Source organism: Ascidia mentula, chromosome 3, assembly GCF_947561715.1.
Source record: "Ascidia mentula chromosome 3, kaAscMent1.1, whole genome shotgun sequence".
NCBI classification, from domain to species: domain Eukaryota; kingdom Metazoa; phylum Chordata; class Ascidiacea; order Phlebobranchia; family Ascidiidae; genus Ascidia; species Ascidia mentula.
Genome location: NC_138568.1, coordinates 20,218,518 through 20,240,501, shown reverse-complemented (window position 1 = coordinate 20,240,501; position 21,984 = coordinate 20,218,518). Strand labels below are relative to the sequence as shown.

Here is a 21,984-nt window from a genome sequence, read left to right as displayed (position 1 = left end):
GATGGGACCAGAAGTCCTAAATGCACACACGTATGTAGGAAGTAGGCGCCAGTGTTTTGTTCCGTTTGTGGGACCGCATTTCGGTAATGCCGTCGTCCCACATGGTTGACTTGTGGCAACTGGTTGCTTCTGGAGGAACCACGGGAGTTGTGGCGGTATCGTTTTTTTACCACACCGGGATTTAAACCCAGGTTAAGAAACGGGTCAGGCGTCTGTCTTGCTCTTATCTACGGTTTGCGGTGGTTTTGCGTCTGCTGCCTCGTTTGCAGCTGCTTTTCGTTTGTTGACATTTGTCGAAATCCTTTCGAAGGAATAGAAATCTTCGCGAAAGATTTGATAAATTTAGCATTGCTTGAAAGAGTTACACGAATAATTACCTGATTCCAATAGTTTACTCCACCTTGTTTTCTCCGTATGGATGCACCTAGTTTGGTGCCCAACGGATGACGGTGGCTGTATCGTCACCACAAAGTAGAAGTATTTGCCTGACCGGATGGTCGGCATGATCGTCAGCATCAGTCGCAGCACTGATGAGACCTTATAGAACGAAACAATGGTCAACTGTTTATGGCTCACACAATTTATAATATTGGCTCCAATTTGCTTTCTATTAGTTTTTTTTCAGCAGATGTTACGCGAAATTATTGTGAAGTCGTAGGTTGTGTTTTGTTATTCACACATCTGCATACCCAGTCGTGCATGACTAATTGGCATTAATCTGGTTTATTTAAAACCAAACCTACAACATTTACTGATTATCAGCCATGACGACTCTTCATTTTTAAACATTAACTAACACAAATCTTTCAAAACTTTTGTTATAGGACGTAATACTTTACTTTTGTTACAGTTGCGATAACAAGTTTGACTACCACGATTCAAAGATAGTATGCGCCCTAAGAGTGGAGGAGTTTTGTAAAGGAAACATCCAATGTGTTGGAAAAACGCTGTGTGACTTCAGCTGCCCCTCCCACTTCCAGTGTCTGAATTCATCTTGTTGGAAACGTTCGACTGTTTGTGATGGCGATCCTTGCAATGACTGTCCAGCATTCCAACACTGGAATAATGGACATGGATTCAAATGTGTTCGGAATGGCAGGAATTGCAATCTTCCGCAGATGCTTCTATGGGACGGTATTTCTGATTGTGACGATAAATCTGATTTGTGTTACACCTCGGAGAATGGAGATGTCAGGTAATTCGTTTTTGATTGTGTTTTGCATGTGCATACTTGCCAGCACTGCCCCAGACTTCCCTCTCCCAATGTGTTCCTTATCTTACTATACATCATATTTTCTTTCAACGCCATTGGATCGGTGTTTCTACTGGCGTCATTCTTCCTATTGCAGTGAAAACGAAAAAAAAGAAACGTTTTAGAGTTAAATATAATTTTAGTCATATGAACTTTGTTGTTTATATTAATGGTTATGATAATAAAATGAACAGCTTTAACTGCCTGCTTATGGGCAAAGTATGGCATCTATAAACAAATTTGTTATTGCAGAGACATTCGTACTTCTTCATCTCTGAACGAACGACTGTGTTTCCAATGTACAAATGACCCTATGATCATCTCAATGTCAAGTGTTTGTGATGACTTCATAGATTGCCCTGATATGAGTGATGAAGCCAGTTGTAATGGGAAATTCCATCAGCAGTGCAGCAACAACAATATAGGGTATTTTTGTAGTTATGAAAATACCTTTTATTTCGTTGATGCAAATAACTATTGATTTTATTTAGTTCAAAACCACGTTGTAATTGTTTCGACAAAAATGGAGTCTGTTACAACACATTGGATGCAGCCAACTTTTCCTGTAACTCAAAAAATGAAATCTGCGACTTTGCTCATTGTCTGGGGAATTCCCCATGTGAGTACCTCTGCCCCTCCCACTTCCAGTGTCCAAATTCAGCTTGTTGGAAACGTTCGACTGTTTGTGATGGCGATACTTGCAATGACTGTCCAGCTTTCCAACACTGGAATAATGGACATGGATTCAAATGTGTTCGGAATGGCAGGAATTGCAATCTTCCGCAAATGTTTCTATGGGACGGCATTGCAGATTGTGATGATAAATCTGATTTGTGTTACACCTCGGAGAATGGAGATGTCAGGTATTTGTGAACTGTTGTGGTTGGTTGAAAATACCTTTCGTTGAGATAAGACGGAATTGACTTGTGTTATTTGCAGAGACATTCGAAGTTTGGGGACCTTTAATCATCGTTCATGCTTCCAATGTACAAATGACCCTATGATCATCTCAAGGTCACGTGTATGTGATGACGTCATCGATTGTCCCGACAAAAGTGACGAATGTTTTTGTCAACCTGGGAAAACCAAAGATTGTGGCAAGTTTCATTAGTAAGTGATAAAGCATTAGTTTATCCATAAGATTAAAACCACTGACATCCAATGCGTCACCAGAATTCTATGACTTACAATAGTATAAGGTGTGTTAAGTGTCTGTAAATACTACATGACTTGTTTTCATTGGCATGACTTGTTTTCATTGGCATGACTCATGAATAATGTAGTTTAAAATGATGTATTTCGCCGCTGTAGGAAAATACCCTTTCATTTACTGTCATGACATCATAAAGGCGTCGTTTTAGACCTTGAATACAAAGTATTGTAGTCGAAAAAGACTTTAAATGCAAGTCATTGCATATCTGGGCACTACAAGCGGGCAACCTTGGTGACGCAACAGTGTTTCAATAATGGGCGACCAACCATAGGAAATTTGCATAATATCAAGTTGACAGTTTTAGTTGTTTTAAAGTGGTTTCAATATGTTTGTCTGTTCCTCAGCTGCCCTGCAGTACGTGTTTGGAGGTTAAGCGTCTTTTCGTAATTTTGGGTCAGTTCTGAGCTGAATTCCCGTGTATGGGTTTTAAAAACTTATATTTAATTACTACAGGAGTCGCATGTAAATCTCATCTGCATTCAATTGGAGTTTTTAATTATAATAAATAAACGCGAAACATTCAAATATTTTCAGTGTGGATGACGAAGTGAAGAACGACTGCTCAACAACAGCAACAACCAACTACATACAGGGGAGGTGGACGTGTTGGGTAAGTGAGAATGCATAACTTATTGTTTTGTCAGAAATAGGTTTACCAGAGTTTAGATGTTTACGTACATTTGTAGGTTCTTACCAACACAATGTACTTACTCACTTGCTGGACAAACTCCAGTTTAAACAAACGTTTGCAACAATGTTTACGCAGTTGAACGTAATTATTACACGAACTTACTTCGGCAAACATTAATATTTGTTACCTCAATGGTTTGGTTTCTGTAGTTTTCTAAACTACTGTGGAACAAACCAACATTCAGAGACATGAAGCGAGTTACAACCAATGTTGTGGTTTTGCAATTTTACTCGTTTCAAAGCGAACTAATCCACAAAGCACAATGGAAAGATTTTTTAATAAAATGCTTCATTCTTATATGATAACAGAACGTCACACTGCGCAGAAGTTTAAAGTGCATGTGACACGGAAAAATCAAACATGTAAATAATTAAACTAAAAGATGTTCATAACTTTAAAGTGCAACAAACGGATTTTGATGTTAATTTGAGCTGCAGACAGATGACCGCTTTTTAGACCTATTATGTCTTATTTAGTTGTGTAATAATAAAACAGTTATTGGGACTGGGTGTTCTAGTTGTTATAGGCATTTATGATCGTTAACGTGATACATAAACTTTTGAAAACACGAGAGAGACAAACCGTCAGTTTAGCATTGTCGTTTTGTCCACTCACAGCAAAAGATAGAAGTAGGTTTATTGAATTTTGAGGCTGGCAAAAACCGCCAGGAAAAACCGACGAAATTAGCTGTTTATGCAACACAGTGATTCTGTCATAGTACCACGTTTTGCGTTGCAGTAGTGTTGCCTACGAGTTCGAGTCATAAATGATTCATTTAATTCGCCACAATCAACCACTAAAACTAGAAATGATGCTGGAATCATTTTCAAATTAAAGTCAATGCAAAGAGGAAAGTTAAAGTTACCAAAAAATGGCGTCATGTAATGTCACTGAGCAATGAAACGCACCAACCCCGTCTCATCGAAGTACAGAGTAATGTCGTTGCTGCTATACCCTTTGGTCTTTAGATAATTAGGGACAAATAATCCTTTGGTTTGTGACGTCACAGTGACATATTTTTGTGTGATGTAAAACCCTGTTCTGACCTTTGACGTAATGTAGTCTGTGGATTCTTCTATGTTTGAAACTATTTGATATCTGCAATACAAGGCGCCTTCTGGTATCTAAACAATGCATTTTTTCGACGCGAGTGCCTTGTATGATGTCAATTTCGCCACAGTGCAAAAGGTTTACGATTTTTGGTCGCCGCCAGTTTTTGTGCAGTTTTCTACATTGTTTAGTTGACGTAGAACCGAAAAACTTTGGATATAAGTTGGTTGTAGTAGTTTTACGCAAAGTTGCCATGTCCGTGTCACATGCACTTTATGTGCTTGTGCAAAGATTACGTTGTACAGACGTTGTTATATACTGATGGGGAACATTCAGTGACATCATGCACAATAACCACACTACACCTACTTCGTTGCTACAAAACACAGGGTTTAACTAATTCCTGCAAAGCGCGTGGCATTCGGCTTCTCTAGGGTGGATATGGCTTTCGCCGTGCAAGACTTCAATTATACGTGATAATAATTATTTGCAAAACCCTATTACATTACTAAAGAATTACTTTCAAGGTAGTTAACATTTGGAACTCGTGTTTGTACCGAGTTTCCCAGGCGTTGCCTATGCAACGTTGAAATGGCTGGAATTTATGTGGTTTTTGGGTTGCACTAAACCACCCAACAAGGCATGTAGTACTGATATGTAATACCCACATTTTTAACAATTGGCACAAAATACCAGTAGACATATCGCTTTTGTGGATACTCAAAGTACTGCGACCACAGCGGAAAAAATATTGTAAAATGCTGAGAAAACTGCGAAACATTTCCAACAAGAGTTTGGAAGAGGAGTCGCGTGAAAAGTCAATTTCGTTGTCACATTTCACACGTTTAAGAGTTAATTCTCGCTTTCGTCACAAATTGTATTTGTTCGTCAAGCTTATTTTGCTATTTTCTTTGTTCTTTACCTGGTTGATGCAAAAACTTCACCAAAACTTGAAAAAAATAAACATCTTAATGCATGACAATCACATAGTGATCACATTCCCAGGTATAAAATTCGGTCCCTGCTGGTCTGTCGCTACCTGATTCAGCCAGGAAATCCTGACAAGCCTGACAATAACTAAAAAAACATTCGTTTAAAATAATAACAAAAATATTCCTTCCAGCATGAGCAACAAATCGTTTGCACAAAAACATACCAGGAACCACGTGATGTGTTTTATGCAGAAAAGGGGTGCGTGGTATGGGGGAAGGTTGGTCGACAACAAACTACTGTGCGATGGGAGGCGGGATTGCAGTGGTTGGATCTACACTCCTGGCACACGTCGATTCTTCGACCACGATGAAGATCCTCAACTTTGCAAACATCGGAAACACTGCGACACAAAAGACGGACTTCTCAATATTCCTATGTCCAAAGTATGCGACGGTTTCATCGATTGCAAGGATGAAAGTGACGAATATCCAGAACAAAACTGCACAAAGGAAGGAAGATTCTACTGTCCAACGTTAAATGGAGCCAAAGTAAAGTTATTTCTTGTCAACAAAACCACAAAAAAATTGAGACCTTAATTACAAGAGTTTGGAAAAAAATCACTTCGAAGCTGTATTTTAACTATAAAAAGCAAATAGGTATCGGTGTCTGTTGTTCAGTATTGTTTGTCATAATGCCCTTTGTTGAATCTTTCGCACACAGTTAACCACAAAGACGGTTTAAGTATTTCTCAGACTTTTGCGACAGATTTCTGTCAACAAATCGGATGTTTGTGACCTCACAATTAACTGCGATGATCAAAGTGACGAAATAAACTGCACAAATGACGGAAGGTTTTATTGCGAAAACAAAGATCCATTGTTCGTCAAGAAGGAGAAGGTAAACACATGTTGACAATATTTAAAGTTTTGTGTCCTGTGGCAAAGATGTTTTGATTCCGTGCATGTTACTGTTGTGACCGAAATTAATTCAGTGTTCCCGAATTAGGACATAAGTTATTGGAATGGCGGGTGTGGAAGTTTTAGAACCGATTTAGGAAGACCTTTTCTCCGTTTTTTCGGCGCCAAACTTTTAAAGTTGATCTTCGCGGGATTAAAATGTGCGATTCGGTCACAAAATAGGTCTAAATAAAGCCTTATGAACTTAAGGTTTCTAATTTAGCACTAAAAATATTTGAGTATCTCTGATCTAAACCAACCGTTTACCCCATATCTGATCCATGTACTAACGCGGGCCTCCAACCCCAACCATAGTAAACGCTCAGTTCACCCTGCACTAACGGCTCACCGTCAAAACAAATGTTGGGAGCAAAACTACACAGGTGGCTACTTTTATAATTAAATAAACTGACGTCAAAGTAAAAAATTATATAGAAGCACCCAATGTAAAAAGGACCAACACCAAACAACATTAATTTAATTACGACCCACTTCACAAATCATCTTCTTGACACCTAGTCACACAAGCACACCTCAACGTTTGCCACCAGATGAGAACTGCCAGTTTACAAATTTATTCTTATTTTTGTCGCCAGATTTCTGGCCAATTAGCGCTTCACACGCCTTCCACGTACACAAAACTACACACGCATCTTGCAGTACATATTTTTTGTCTAATTTCCATAGTTCCGGTGTTCGCAAATTATATGCAAGACAGTAATTTCGCAATGTGTTGTTTACGGACGCCAATATGAGCAACTTAACTACAAAGTTTTCTTTAATTTACTCCATATAGAAATTCAATGGAGTCGGCGACTGCTCTGATTGGTCAGACGAGTGCCCAACAAATACAAAAGTGATCAACGAAAACATATTTTCATCACGATACGAGTTGATTGCGAACCCATTTCTACGAGCCATTGTGTGGATAATGGGGATGCTCGCCATTACCGGAAATTTGGTAAATTAAACTAAGATTTGTCTTGGCGTATTAAGAACACGTGTTTACATATTGCTCCAATTTGTTTTGAGGTTGTCATGGTAATGGAAGGCAAGACGTTGGCGACGACAGAATCACAATCTGCTGCATTTCGCACAAACCATCTGCTCGTTTTGAATCTATCCGTTTCCGATCTATTCATGGGAGTTTATCTGATCATGCTGGGAGCCGCTGGTGTCAGATACACCGGATCTTATTGTGCCAATGACCTTATTTGGAGATCAAGCGGAAGTTGCACCACTATGGGGGTATTAGTTTTGCTTTCAAGCGAAACATCGGTGTTTACAATGGTTCTGTTGACCATATTCCGACTGTATGCTGTGAAAAACGTAAGTGAAACAATTGTATTTTGTTAAGTCAGCTATTGCCAACTTCGATGAACAGGTGACGTCCCTTTTCAAAAGTTTATGACAACTTTCTATTATTTTTTTTTTCTATTATAACCTATTTATTATCACTCTCACAGCTATCGCTTGATTCTAAGCCTGACATGAGAAACGAAAGTGAAACCAATATTATTAAAATGACGCAGTTTTGCCCAATTTGGGAACTATAGTTAGAGAAAGAGAAAACAATTTCCAGTCCGATGGTATTCTAGCTGACAACTACATTCCCCATCTTTCGGTTTGAAATAACCACCGAGCTTGCAAACTTATTGTTTTTGATGAAAACACGTGAATGTTCCCCTTTGTTTCAGCCGTTCGATGCATCCATGAAACCGGAATTGAAAACTGTCATCCTTTCCATTATCCTCTCCTGGGCATTCTCGTTTACAATTGCTTTTATTCCACTCACAACTCAACTACAACATTTGTTCGAAACCAAAGCTTGGATGAATGAGAATCCGTTTTTTGACAATTTTGCAGTCGACTTCTCAAGTAAGATATTGTCGTAGATGTAGGTGTTGAAACCAATTTTGAATTAAACTAGCTTTGCGTATACAGGCATGAATAACTTCATGGATCGATTTGTAACTTTCCAACACAACTTCACAAGCAACGATTGCCAAGTACTCAACACTGCCCTCATGCGAGTATATGATGTTAATTCCTGGATGGATTTTATGGATATTCTAGAGGATTACAATTACACTGAGTTATTTGATATTTCTGGATATTTGGGGTTCGTTTTTATTTGCGCTAAATCTTCAATATTTTCGCCACAAAATTGTTTATGTGTAGATATTACAGCAGCAGCAGTGTTTGCATCAGCAAACTGTATGTAACGGCCAACGACAAGGCATGGGGATATTCAATCGCTATTATTATTCTAAACTTCCTGGCCTTCATGTTCGTTGCAATTACGTACTTTTGGATTTACAAGAAGTCAACTGCCAGTGCCAGGCAAGTGAACGAGAGGCCACGAGATGGAAGGGAGGCAACACAAAACAAAGGTAAGCACATTCGTATTTGCTGACATATTATACCATTAATGCCGTTTGTTTCGGCAGAAATGCAAAAGAAAATCCTTCGACTGATAATTACCGATTTTCTCTGCTGGGTTCCAATTTCCATCATGGCATTTGTAAACATCGGTGGAGTCCCTATGCCTCCAGTGATGTACGCTGTGTCAGCAATTATCCTGCTCCCCATCAACAGCTCTCTAAATCCCCTCATCTACTCCAACGCCCCGAAACTGCTTTATGATAGAGTCCGGGATGGCCTACGTGCCATTTTCAGGCGTCAACCACAGGAAGAGCAACAGGAAAATGTGGTTGTGGTTGCTAACCGAGAAAACTTACATGTGGTCGAAGCAGAAACCGATCTGTAAATAAACCTTGCATTCAGTTTGTGCAAAATGTGTTTGTTTTTTTTGACGTCACGCGTACCTTCTTTGTGTAGAATCCTATTTAGTTTGTGATGGAAAAGTAATCACAACATTTGTTTGATATATCAAGTTTTAACTTTCCATTCAAAAACCTCACAAGTAGGACAAAGTAACATATTTGACGTCAGATCCAAACAAATGAACAAAAATACGTGAATTTTGGTTGGTGTACGCACTCAGTTTGCTTAGTTTTGCTTTTTGGTTGTATGTGGTAGTTCTTCCTTTTGTGTATTGGACATTACAATGATGCGGGTGATTCCCCTTGATACAAGGGACTTCCCTACTACATTTTGTCTCTGGATCAACGCTTACTTGTAAATATGATGTTATGATGTTGGAAACATTCCATGCAACCAACTCATGAAATACAAACTATCGACAGATGAAAATATAATCTGCTACCTTCAAATATCACCAAAAAAAGTTTAAAACACCCCCTCAAAACCCCCTCTCACACGCCTTGTACATAAACCTCGCCCTGTGTATTTTGTATATCATTGATAATTATATTTTAATGCAAACAAGATGTCGTAAAATTCATGGCAGGACAAACTCTCTGTGTAAATCGCATCATAATTCACATTCTATCGTTAACATTGCATCAAATGTTCAGCATTAAGATTTTTGTTTCAAGTTATTTTTCTAACGACCAATTACTGTTTGGCACTCAATATCAACTGGTTCGTTCGCGGCTAATTTAAACTTCCACGAAAATGTAATCGTTTTGTTGAATGTTTGCTGATTGCGCATATTTTGTGCTACTTGTTGTTGTTACCAATAAACACAGTGTTGAGAGGGTAAAAGTGTGTGTATTCTTGAACTTGTAGATTGTGTTGAGGTTTAAGTTTCAACCACACTTCATAAGTTTGTTAAGGAATTCCTCACCTGTTTGAGTTGATTCTTGTTTGAATTGTCGTCATGGCTAAAACAAAACAGGTTCTTTCCTGTGTTTGATCGCTAAGCAACTGCACCCGTATTTCGCCCTCAACACACCTCCTCGACAAGCCACGGTTACGTTCGAGAAAAAACGGTAATAATTGTTTGCGTTCTACAGCGTAACCCACCTCTTGTTGTTGCTTTACGTCATTTGTTATTAATGACTCAGCTTCAGTGTGGTAAAAAAATCGCGCCTGTGGGCGATCGGGTGCGCCGAGACGAACGACAAATATCTGTCGGAATGAGTTAATTTGTGGCATACTTTTGTGGAAAGGGTTGTCCGCTCTTCTCTTCGAACAAAAACATCGAAAGAAGACAATCTACTGCATTGCTCGCACTCCATTGTGAACTTGGTTCAACAGAGATGTGAGAGCAGCGACTGCACGTCATCCCGTTGCATGGCAACGAATGAGTCACCAACAAAACGTCTCCAAAACTGAGGAGGGCTGACTAACGTTGTCCAATGTTCAACCGACCATCATGAAGTTCGCAACTGCAACGGAAAGGGGAGACCATATTGCCGTAAAGGATCACCTCTGAGACAAAGGTAGGTGGCATTCAGGACCAAACGAAGACATCTACAATGTGTGACAGCAACGAGCATCTTTGTTCCAATGTTAAGTCGTTTCGAAATGTTTCTGCTGCTACGTTCGCGGCCAACATTACCAGTACGTTGGGGAACAGGAAAACACATCGAACGAAACCATTACCTCTTCTTGCACACACAGCTCTTTTATCTGCGCAGCAAAACTTTTTGACAGTTTCAAAACTTGCCCACGTTCAGCAAAATTGTCCGTAATCATGTCTATCTCACATAGTTTTTCGGGTATTCTGTAAGTCCGGGATTCGCCGAATGTTTTAATATTCATCCAAACCCGAATGTTGACCGAATCTTGTTAATTTTGCACAAAAGTACTTGAACATAAACAATGAATATAAATGTCATGGGCACCGATAAAACCACAAGGGTTATCCTGTCAAGAAGCCAACATTAAATTTGCCAGACTGGCAGGCGAGGAGCGCCGTGCACGAAGCTGTCAATCAACTTGCAACCATTGTTTCATCGTCATAATTATGGAAATATTTGAACGCTGATCAGGAAATCAGTCGTCAAGCCGTTGAAGAGGGAGGCCGAGTGTTGAAATAAAAATCTGCGGGAAAACGAAGCGGGAACTCCGGCAAGGTAAAAATTTAATTTTGCACAAATTCTCAAACATCCTTTAGGAGGGAAGAAGTCAACACAATACTCACAGACTGTTTAATCCGCGCGATTCTATCACAAACTCCTGTGGATATTTTCTTCATCTGACTTTAAATGTCTAAATTTGAGTCAGTAATTAATGCGGGCATCCCAATATGCAAATATTACGAACGAGATGGGCTTCAGATCAAGATATTCGTATTTTATAACCTCATATAAAATGTATCATGATAAAGAATAGCGTTCTAACAATATAGTAATGGTTGGAGTTATTTGATGCAGAAAAATTACTTGGAATGAAAATCTATTATTTACACTTGATTATATAATTCTTTTCATTTGTGTATCAACGACAAAGCTTTCAAGTGGTCACTGCTGCTCATGTTAGGCTTGATCACTTTGAAACCGGCGCCAATGTTGCGAATCCAACACGGTTGTTGGCGATATCGAAAGTTGTGTAGTAATCTCATAAAAAAGACACCAAAAACCCTCAATGGACCACCTTCTGACATCATGTTAATGCTGCAAAACCTCAAGACCGACGCGAGGATTTACCCGATGACACATAGAAGATGAACTACGCACACCATATCAGCACCTTCCTTTATAAATAATGAAATCATCATTTTGTTCATAACTTTTCTTTTTGCAGTTTTGCTACGGTTTCTGTCCAACGCCATTTAAGATGCGAAACATCAATCCACAGTGGACTAATTTCTGAGACAGAATTGTTGATGTATCGATATTTGTTGGACTTCCGTCTGTTTCGGCCAAGCGTGGCTGCCTGTTAGCAACTCTTGTTGCTTGTTTAAGGAATACGTGGATTAAATAGCGCACTTTGTCCTGAAATAAGCAATGTGAAAATTATTGAATCTTGTGCAAACGAACATGGTTAAATAAGTAACGTTTTGATTTAAGAACCTTGTCACCCATCACCCATACGTTGATCTTGTCTGGCTTTACATGTAGGCGGTACATTTGTGTCATACGCCATCATGTTTGTCCATTGCACAGTGAGTTATAAAATATCAACACGTCATAAAATACGCCTATATGACTCACAGGCGGTATTGTTCAATCGCTTCCTATGTTTAAAAAAGTTATGTTATTAGTTCTCCGAAGTTTGGCAAACAATACAGCGGTGTTGTTCATTCGTTTAAGTCACATTACAAAACAGAATGACAAAGGAAAACCGTTGATTGCAAATTAGCGTTTTGCCGGTAACTGTGGCAATCGCATATGAATCACGTTTTGCAATATTTGGTAATATGTGTTTCTTTGTTCATTTATTATGGTCGCAAGCCACTTTCAAAGAACAAATTAGTCCTGTCCATTTCGCAATGGTTTTTGCCACTAAAATAGTTCCACCAGGTACACTAATTGGCCCACTCTCAAATAAAATAAAGGTTTGGTTCATCTGGGCGATCAGCATTATAATAGAGTGGTTGTTCTTAACCTTTTTCTCTCATTTCCCCATTTTTTGTGAAGGGAATCCTTTTTTCCCACTTGTGTTTAAATTTTTACCGTAGAATTTAATTATTGCATTTGCGCTATATCTGTAATACACTTTAGACATTTTTAGGTGGATACAGAACATAACAACTACCTTCGTACACTTGGTGCCCACTAATTACCCACAAACACCATATAATTTCCCACTAATGGGAACTTTCCCACAGGTAAAACGCATTTGTATTTTTAGGTGTTAAAGATTTGGAAAAAAATTAGCCTGCAAGCAAACATATTTCCTACAATTTAAGCTGCGAAAATATAACAAAAAGTTACTTCTTGCCAACAATTGGTCACCTGAAACAAAACAAAAATATTGTCTCAAACCTTTTTTGTCTACAGTCACAAGCATAATGGATATATTTAAATTTATTAGTTTTGTGTTCCAAATGAATTCCTTTAGGAAATATCTGCATGACAGGGAAGTATAAAGCATGCCACCATGAATCAATAAAGAACAAAAAAATATTGAATGACCTAACAGGAAGAAATTTATCGATGACCGAAAAAATTTTGCAAAAATTTAAGGGAAAACTTTAAAATTCAAATGTTGCTCATGAGCCCCAAAGGTGAATGTGGGATGGATTTTGGGGGTCTGTAAACGAACAAAAGCACACAAAAAATGCAGCAATTATGTTTGTTTCTGTTTACTTTTTTTGTTGAATTACAAATATATTTATGATTCTCGTATTTTAACAAATATACAATTTAGTTTGTCAGAAAAGCCGTCAAAATTAACACAGGGGTACAGGACCACAAAACGTTGGGATTCACCAATCTTAACTGTGACGTCCAACAACATGTATGTAATAAACAAATGGCGAAGAGTTCTAAATTACACCCATGCCATGGCCAGTCAGTTTCACATTTTCTGATGGCTATGTATAGCAACTACTGATCTCTATTAATTAATGCAAAAAATGGTTGAATCAACACAGTGTTAAAAAAATTTGAAGGTTTTTTTTATTTAGCCCTAACCAGTCTACTAAAATAAAAAAAAACAGTCACTACTGGGATTAAAAAGCCACAAATACAAACAAACACACAGAACTACAACCTGAAAATCAATAACAATAAAATGAGACAAGGATGCAGACATTCAAACAAACAAATGACCATAAACAAATCAACTAATAGCAATTGAACAACTATTAGCAAAAAAAGTTGATAATATATCACAGCAATTCTGTTCTCTCTGTATAAACCATTAAAACTCACTAATGGCTTGGACGGATGAACAGATGCCATTTTACACGTTGCCTGTTTGAATAAAGGTTCTCAACCTAGTAGTTCAAAGTATCTCTCTTAACTTAAAGCAAAACACAAACCAGCCAGCTCCACAACAAATTTTGTCTGGTGAGAACGGCATAGGTTTCTGCACAAAAAGACAACCAACCCAACAATCATGATCTGCAATTTCAGAAAGGAAAATTTAACAACATCAACGCGAACAAAACTTAACAACAACTCGGACAATAAACCCCAATCCATGCATTGGATAATACAATGCAATCCACGCAAACATTCACTTGAAATAATGGTTAACTGCAGGAGCCCCAGACTCTAACTAAGCTTGCCAGGCAATTAACATATGCATAAACACGCCATGGAGAAGGATATCACAGACCCCATATGATGTAAAAATTAGCTTAAAGAAAATTAAATAATGAAAACAATGACATATAAAGGAATAAGCACAAAGCACATTTTTCCTCAGTTTTGAAACCTGGCAGTCACAGAAATGAACAGTAAGGAATATTACAAGAAGGCCCACAGATTTTTTTTAACGTTATGCATTATTACCTGAATACATATTTACATTAAATCAGAAGAAGTTGGTGAGTTAATTTTATTGACATATATGTGCGGATTGCTTCCTTGACTTTCTTCTTGCACATCGGACAACGTTGAACATCAGGTGAGCAATTTGAACAACAACACAAATGTCCACAAGTTACAAACACAATATCAGCCAAGCGATCGTGGCAGATCTTGCATTTTCTTTCATCTTGTATTTCTTGTATGCGAGCTTGCATTGAGCTGCTAGTTTCTGAAAATTGTGTCATTTTAACATTAGAACTCACTAATAATTGAACACATAAAATTAAGAAACATTTCGAGTTTTATTTTGTTTCAGTTCAGAATTACTTCCCTCCAAAGCAATGAACTTCACTGCTACGTATTCAAACGATTCATGAATGCATAGTTTTACTTTGCCAGCACCTACTCCAAATAGCGATCGGTGCTGGGTGGAACACACCAAATGGTCTTGGCATCGTAACATTTAGTCTAAAACAAACCATTTGTATTGGTTTTGATCTCACAAAATGTAAAACAATTAACAAGCAAGCTATTTTTTTTTAAATTCCCTTGCAACAAAAATTTCCTCACCTGAATTAATTTTTCTGTCTTTTTTTATTTTGTGCTTTTAAGGAGTCAAGAAAACAAGAGGCGGCAGTGGCCATCGACACCACCTGATGACACTCAACTGGTGTATTTCCTCCTGGCACTCACAGTGAGATCAGAAATTTTGTTTTTGTATAATTGCTTCATGCCTATAGCTGCAAAAACTTACAGCGAAAGATACTGAACAGAAAAGCCAAAGCTCACAGCACTGATTACGCGCACAGCAGTGTTCCAAGGGTGTTTGTGATGATAGGCATATAAGCTTTGGCTATTCAGAGTCATTTACTCCATTCCCAATGTCCGTTGTTGGTTAATCTTCGAACACAATCCTAATTCACACGAAATCATCCAATTTGCTACCAACGTGTTGGAAAGTGCTCATACCTAACAAAACATTACGTGGTGAACGAACGCAACCTTCTAGATACAAACTCGCTTACATATAGAGAGAATGATTTATCATGATATTCAGAAACCCGTACAAGTCGAATTTGTCTGCAGTTAACTACAGGAGTCAGAAGACACAGTCGACACGTTGATCATGTTACAGAAGGTGAGATCAAAGGTTGCATTTAAAGCTTCATAACAGTTCTATGTTAATAAGCTGATAACGCAAAACACATGCATTCTTTAAAAAGGAATTCCGCTTTTATCCGCAGAACTCAACGCAGAAAGATTGGCAGAAAAATGAACATCCGGTTAACAAACCACCAGAGAGTGTTAACATACCACCAGAAAGTGTTAACACACCACCAGGGAGTGTTAACATACCACCAGGGAGTGTTAACATACCACCAGGGAGCGTTAACATACCACCAGGGAGCGTTACCATACCACCAGGGAGTGTTAACAAAACCACCAGAGAATGTTAACATACAACCACGGAGCTTTACCATACTACCAGGGAGTGTTAACAAACCATCAGAGAGTGTTAACATACCACCAGGGAGTGTTACCATACCACCAGGGAGTGTTAACATACCACCAGGGAGCGTTAACATACCACCAGGGAGTGTTAACATACCACCAGGGAGCGTTAACATACCACCAGGGAGCGTTAACATACCACCAGGGAGTGTTAACAAACCACCAGGGAGTGTTAACAAACCACCAGGGAGTGTTAACATACCACCAGGGAGTGTTAACATACCAACAGGGAGCTTTACCATACCACCAGGGATTGTTAACAAAACCACCAGAGAGTGTTAACATACCACCAGGGAGTGTTAACATACCACCAGGGAGCGTTAAAATACCACCAGGGAGTGTTAACAAACCACCAGGGAGTGTTAACAAACCACCAGGGAGTGTTAACAAACCACCAGGGAGTGTTAACATACCACCAGGGAGTGTTAACATACCACCAGGGAGTGTTAACATACCACCAGGGAGTGTTAACATACCACCAGGGAGTGTTAACATACCAACAGGGAGCTTTACCATACCACCAGGGAGTGTTAACAAAACCACCAGAGAGTGTTAACATACCACCAGGGAGTGTTAACATACCAACAGGGAACTTTACCATACCACCAGGGAGTGTTAACAAACCACCAGGGAGTGTGAACATACCACCAGGGAGTGTTAACATACCACCAGGGAGTGTTAACATACCAACAGGGAGCTTTACCATACCACCAGGGAGTGTTAACAAACCACCAGGGAGTGTTAACATACCAACAGGGAGCTTTACCATACCACCTGGGAGTGTTAACATACCACCAGGGAGCGTTACCATACCAGTAGGGAGTGTTAACATACCAACAGGGAGCTTTACCATACCACCAGGGAGTGTTAACAAACCACCAGGGAGTGTTAACATACCACCAGGGAGTGTTAACAAAACAACCAGAGAGTGTTAACATACCACCAGGGAGTGTTAACAAACCACCAGGGAGTGTTAACATACCAACAGGGAGCTTTACCATACCACCAGGGAGTGTTAACATACCACCAGGGAGCGTTACCATACCACCAGGGAGTGTTAACATACCACCAGGGAGTGTTAACAAATCCACCAGAGAGTGTTAACATACCACCAGGGAGTGTTAACATACCACCAGGGAGCGTTACCATACCAGCAGGGAGTGTTAACATACCACCAGGGAGTGTTAACATACCACCAGGGAGCGTTACCATACCAGCAGGGAGTGTTAACATACCACCAGAGAGTGTTAACATACCACCAGGGAGCGTTACCATACCACCAGGGAGCGTTACCATACCAGCAGGGAGTGTTAACATACCACCAGAGAGTGTTAACATACCACCAGGGAGTGTTAACATACCACCAGGGAGCGTTACCATACCAGCAGGGAGTGTTAACATACCACCAGAGAGTGTTAACCTACCACCAGGGAGCGTTACCATACCACCAGGGAGTGTTAACATACCACCAGGGAGCGTTACCATACCACCAGGGAGTGTTAACATACCACCAGGGAGCGTTACCATACCAGCAGGGAGTGTTAACATACCACCAGGGAGTGTTAACATACCACCAGGGAGCGTTACCATACCACCAGAGGGTGTTAACATACCACCAGGGAGGGTTACCATACCATCAGGGAGCGTTATCTTACCACCAGGGAGTGTTAACATACCACCAGGGAGCGTTAGCATACCACCAGAGGGTGTTAACATACCACCAGGGAGGGTTACCATACCACTAGGGAGCGTTAGCATACCACCAGAGGGTGTTAACATACCACCAGGGAGCGTTAACATACCACCAGGGAGTGTTAACAAACCACCAGGGAGTGTTAACAAACCACCAGGGAGTGTTAACAAACCACCAGGGAGTGTTAACATACCACCAGGGAGTGTTAACATACCACCAGGGAGTGTTAACATACCACCAGGGAGTGTTAACATACCACCAGGGAGTGTTAACATACCAACAGGGAGCTTTACCATACCACCAGGGAGTGTTAACAAAACCACCAGAGAGTGTTAACATACCACCAGAGAGTGTTAACATACCACCAGGGAGTGTTAACATACCAACAGGGAACTTTACCATACCATCAGAGAGTGTTAACATACCACCAGGGAGTGTTACCATACCACCAGGGAGTGTTAACATACCACCAGGGAGCGTTAACGTACCACCAGGGAGTGTTAACATACCACCAGGGAGCGTTAACATACCACCAGGGAGCGTTAACATACCACCAGGGAGTGTTAACAAACCACCAGGGAGTGTTAACAAACCACCAGGGAGTGTTAACATACCACCAGGGAGTGTTAACATACCAACAGGGAGCTTTACCATACCACCAGGGATTGTTAACAAAACCACCAGAGAGTGTTAACATACCACCAGGGAGCGTTAACATACCACCAGGGAGTGTTAACAAACCACCAGGGAGTGTTAACAAACCACCAGGGAGTGTTAACAAACCACCAGGGAGTGTTAACAAACCACCAGGGAGTGTTAACATACCAACAGGGAGCTTTACCATACCACCAGGGAGTGTTAACATACCACCAGGGAGCGTTACCATACCACCAGGGAGTGTTAACATACCACCAGGGAGTGTTAACAAATCCACCAGAGAGTGTTAACATACCACCAGGGAGTGTTAACATACCACCAGGGAGCGCTAACATACCACCAGGGAGTGTTAACAAACCACCAGGGAGTGTTAACAAACCACCAGGGAGTGTTAACATACCACCAGGGAGTGTTAACATACCAGTAGGGAGTGTTAACATACCAACAGGGAGCTTTACCATACCACCAGGGAGTGTTAACAAACCACCAGGGAGTGTTAACATACCAACAGGGAGCTTTACCATACCACAAGGGAGTGTTAACATACCACCAGGGAGCGTTAACATACCAACAGGGAGCTTTACCATACCACCAGGGAGTGTTAACAAACCACCAGGGAGTGTTAACATACCACCAGGGAGTGTTAACAAAACAACCAGAGAGTGTTAACATACCACCAGGGAGTGTTAACAAACCACCAGGGAGTGTTAACATACCAACAGGGAGCTTTACCATACCACCAGGGAGTGTTAACATACCACCAGGGAGCGTTACCATACCACCAGGGAGTGTTAACATACCACCAGGGAGTGTTAACAAATCCACCAGAGAGTGTTAACATACCACCAGGGAGTGTTAACATACCACCAGGGAGCGTTACCATACCAGCAGGGAGTGTTAACATACCACCAGGGAGTGTTAACATACCACCAGGGAGTGTTAACATACCACCAGGGAGCGTTACCATACCAGCAGGGAGTGTTAACATACCACCAGAGAGTGTTAACATACCACCAGGGAGCGTTACCATACCACCAGGGAGTGTTAACATACCACCAGAGAGTGTTAACATACCACCAGGGAGTGTTAACATACCACCAGGGAGCGTTACCATACCAGCAGGGAGTGTTAACATACCACCAGAGAGTGTTAACATACCACCAGGGAGCGTTACCATACCACCAGGGAGTGTTAACATACCACCAGGGAGCGTTACCATACCACCAGAGAGTGTTAACATACCACCAGGGAGCGTTACCATACCAGCAGGGAGTGTTAACATACCACCAGGGAGTGTTAACATACCACCAGGGAGTGTTAACATACCACCAGGGAGCGTTACCATACCAGCAGGGAGTGTTAACATACCACCAGGGAGTGTTAACATACCACCAGGGAGCGTTACCATACCAGCAGGGAGTGTTAACATACCACCAGAGAGTGTTAACATACCACCAGGGAGCGTTACCATACCACCAGGGAGTGTTAACATACCACCAGAGAGTGTTAACATACCACCAGGGAGTGTTAACATACCACCAGGAAGCGTTACCATACCAGCAGGGAGTGTTAACATACCACCAGAGAGTGTTAACATACCACCAGGGAGCGTTACCATACCACCAGGGAGTGTTAACATACCACCAGGGAGCGTTACCATACCACCAGGGAGTGTTAACATACCACCAGGGAGCGTTACCATACCAGCAGGGAGTGTTAACATACCACCAGGGAGTGTTAACATACCACCAGGGAGCGTTACCATACCACTAGAGGGTGTTAACATACCACCAGGGAGGGTTACCATACCATCAGGGAGCGTTAACATACCACCAGGGAGCGTTACCATACCAGCAGGGAGTGTTAACATACCACCAGAGAGTGTTAACATACCACCAGGGAGCGTTACCATACCACCAGGGAGTGTTAACATACCACCAGGGAGCGTTACCATACCACCAGGGAGTGTTAACATACCACCAGGGAGCGTTACCATACCACCAGAGGGTGTTAACATACCACCAGGGAGTGTTAACATACCACCAGGGAGCGTTACCATACCAGCAGGGAGTGTTAACATACCACCAGAGAGTGTTAACATACCACCAGGGAGCGTTACCATACCACCAGGGAGTGTTACCTTACCACCAGGGAGTGTTAACATACCACCAGAGGGTGTTAACATACCACCAGGGAGGGTTACCATACCACCAGGGAGCGTTAGCATACCACCAGAGGGTGTTAACATACCACCAGGGAGCGTTAACATACCACCAGGGAGTGTTAACAAACCACCAGGGAGTGTTAACAAACCACCAGGGAGTGTTAACAAACCACCAGGGAGTGTTAACATACCACCAGGGAGTGTTAACATACCACCAGGGAGTGTTAACATACCACCAGGGAGCTTTACCATACCACCAGGGAGTGTTAACAAACCACCAGGCAGTGTTAACATACCACCAGGGAGTGTTAACATACCAACAGGGAGCTTTACCATACCACCAGGGAGTGTTAACAAACCACCAGGGAGTGTTAACATACCAACAGGGAGCTTTACCATACCACCAGGGAGTGTTAACATACCACCAGGGAGCGTTACCATACCAGCAGGGAGTGTTAACATACCAACAGGGAGCTTTACCATACCACCAGGGAGTGTTAACAAACCACCAGGGAGTGTTAACATACCACCAGGGAGCGTTACCATACCAGCAGGGAGTGTTAACATACCAACAGGGAGCTTTACCATACCACCAGGGAGTGTTAACATACCACCAGGGAGTGTTAACATACCACCAGGGAGCGTTACCATACCAGCAGGGAGTGTTAACATACCACCAGAGAGTGTTAACATACCACCAGGGAGCGTTACCATACCACCAGGGAGTGTTAACATACCACCAGGGAGCGTTACCATACCACCAGGGAGTGTTAACATACCACCAGGGAGCGTTACCATACCAGCAGGGAGTGTTAACATACCACCAGGGAGTGTTAACATACCACCAGGGAGCGTTACCATACCACCAGAGGGTGTTAACATACCACCAGGGAGGGTTACCATACCATCAGGGAGCGTTACCTTACCACCAGGGAGTGTTAACATACCACCAGGGAGCGTTAGCATACCACCAGAGGGTGTTAACATACCACCAGGGAGGGTTACCATACCACCAGGGAGCGTTAACATACCACCAGGGAGTGTTAACATACCACCAGGGAGCGTTACCATACCACCAGGGAGTGTTAACATACCACCAGGGAGCGTTACCATACCACCAGGGAGCGTTAACATACCACCAGGGAGCGTTACCATACCACCAGGGAGCGTTACCATACCACCAGAGGGTGTTAACATACCACCAGGGAGGGTTACCATACCATCAGGGAGTGTTAACATACCACCAGTGAGTGTTAACATACCACCAGGGAGTGTTAACATACCACCAGGGAGTGTTAACATACCACCAGGGAGCGTTACCATACCACCAGGGAGTGTTAACATACCACCAGGGAGCGTTACCATACCACCAGGGAGTGTTAACATACCACCAGTGAGCGTTACCTTACCACCAGGGAGTGTTAACATACCACCAGGGAGCGTTAGCATACCACCAGAGGGTGTTAACATACCACCAGGGAGTGTTAACATACCACCAGGGAGTGTTAACATACCACCAGGGAGTATTAACATACCACCAGGGAGTGTTAACATACCACCAGGGAGCGT

General features: G+C 41.4%; 1 protein-coding gene across 1 annotated transcript in view; it reads left to right on the top strand.

Annotated features, from left to right (window-relative positions):
• The window catches only part of LOC145895916 (uncharacterized), a 146,940-nt gene that overhangs the window by 71,503 nt on the left and 53,453 nt on the right, over positions 1 to 21,984 (top strand). Inside the window, exon 7 of the mRNA XM_082984692.1 lies at positions 5,417 to 5,664. Within this exon, the coding sequence (XP_082840818.1) occupies positions 5,417 to 5,664 (248 nt within the window). The remainder of the gene's footprint in view (positions 1 to 5,416; positions 5,665 to 21,984) is intronic.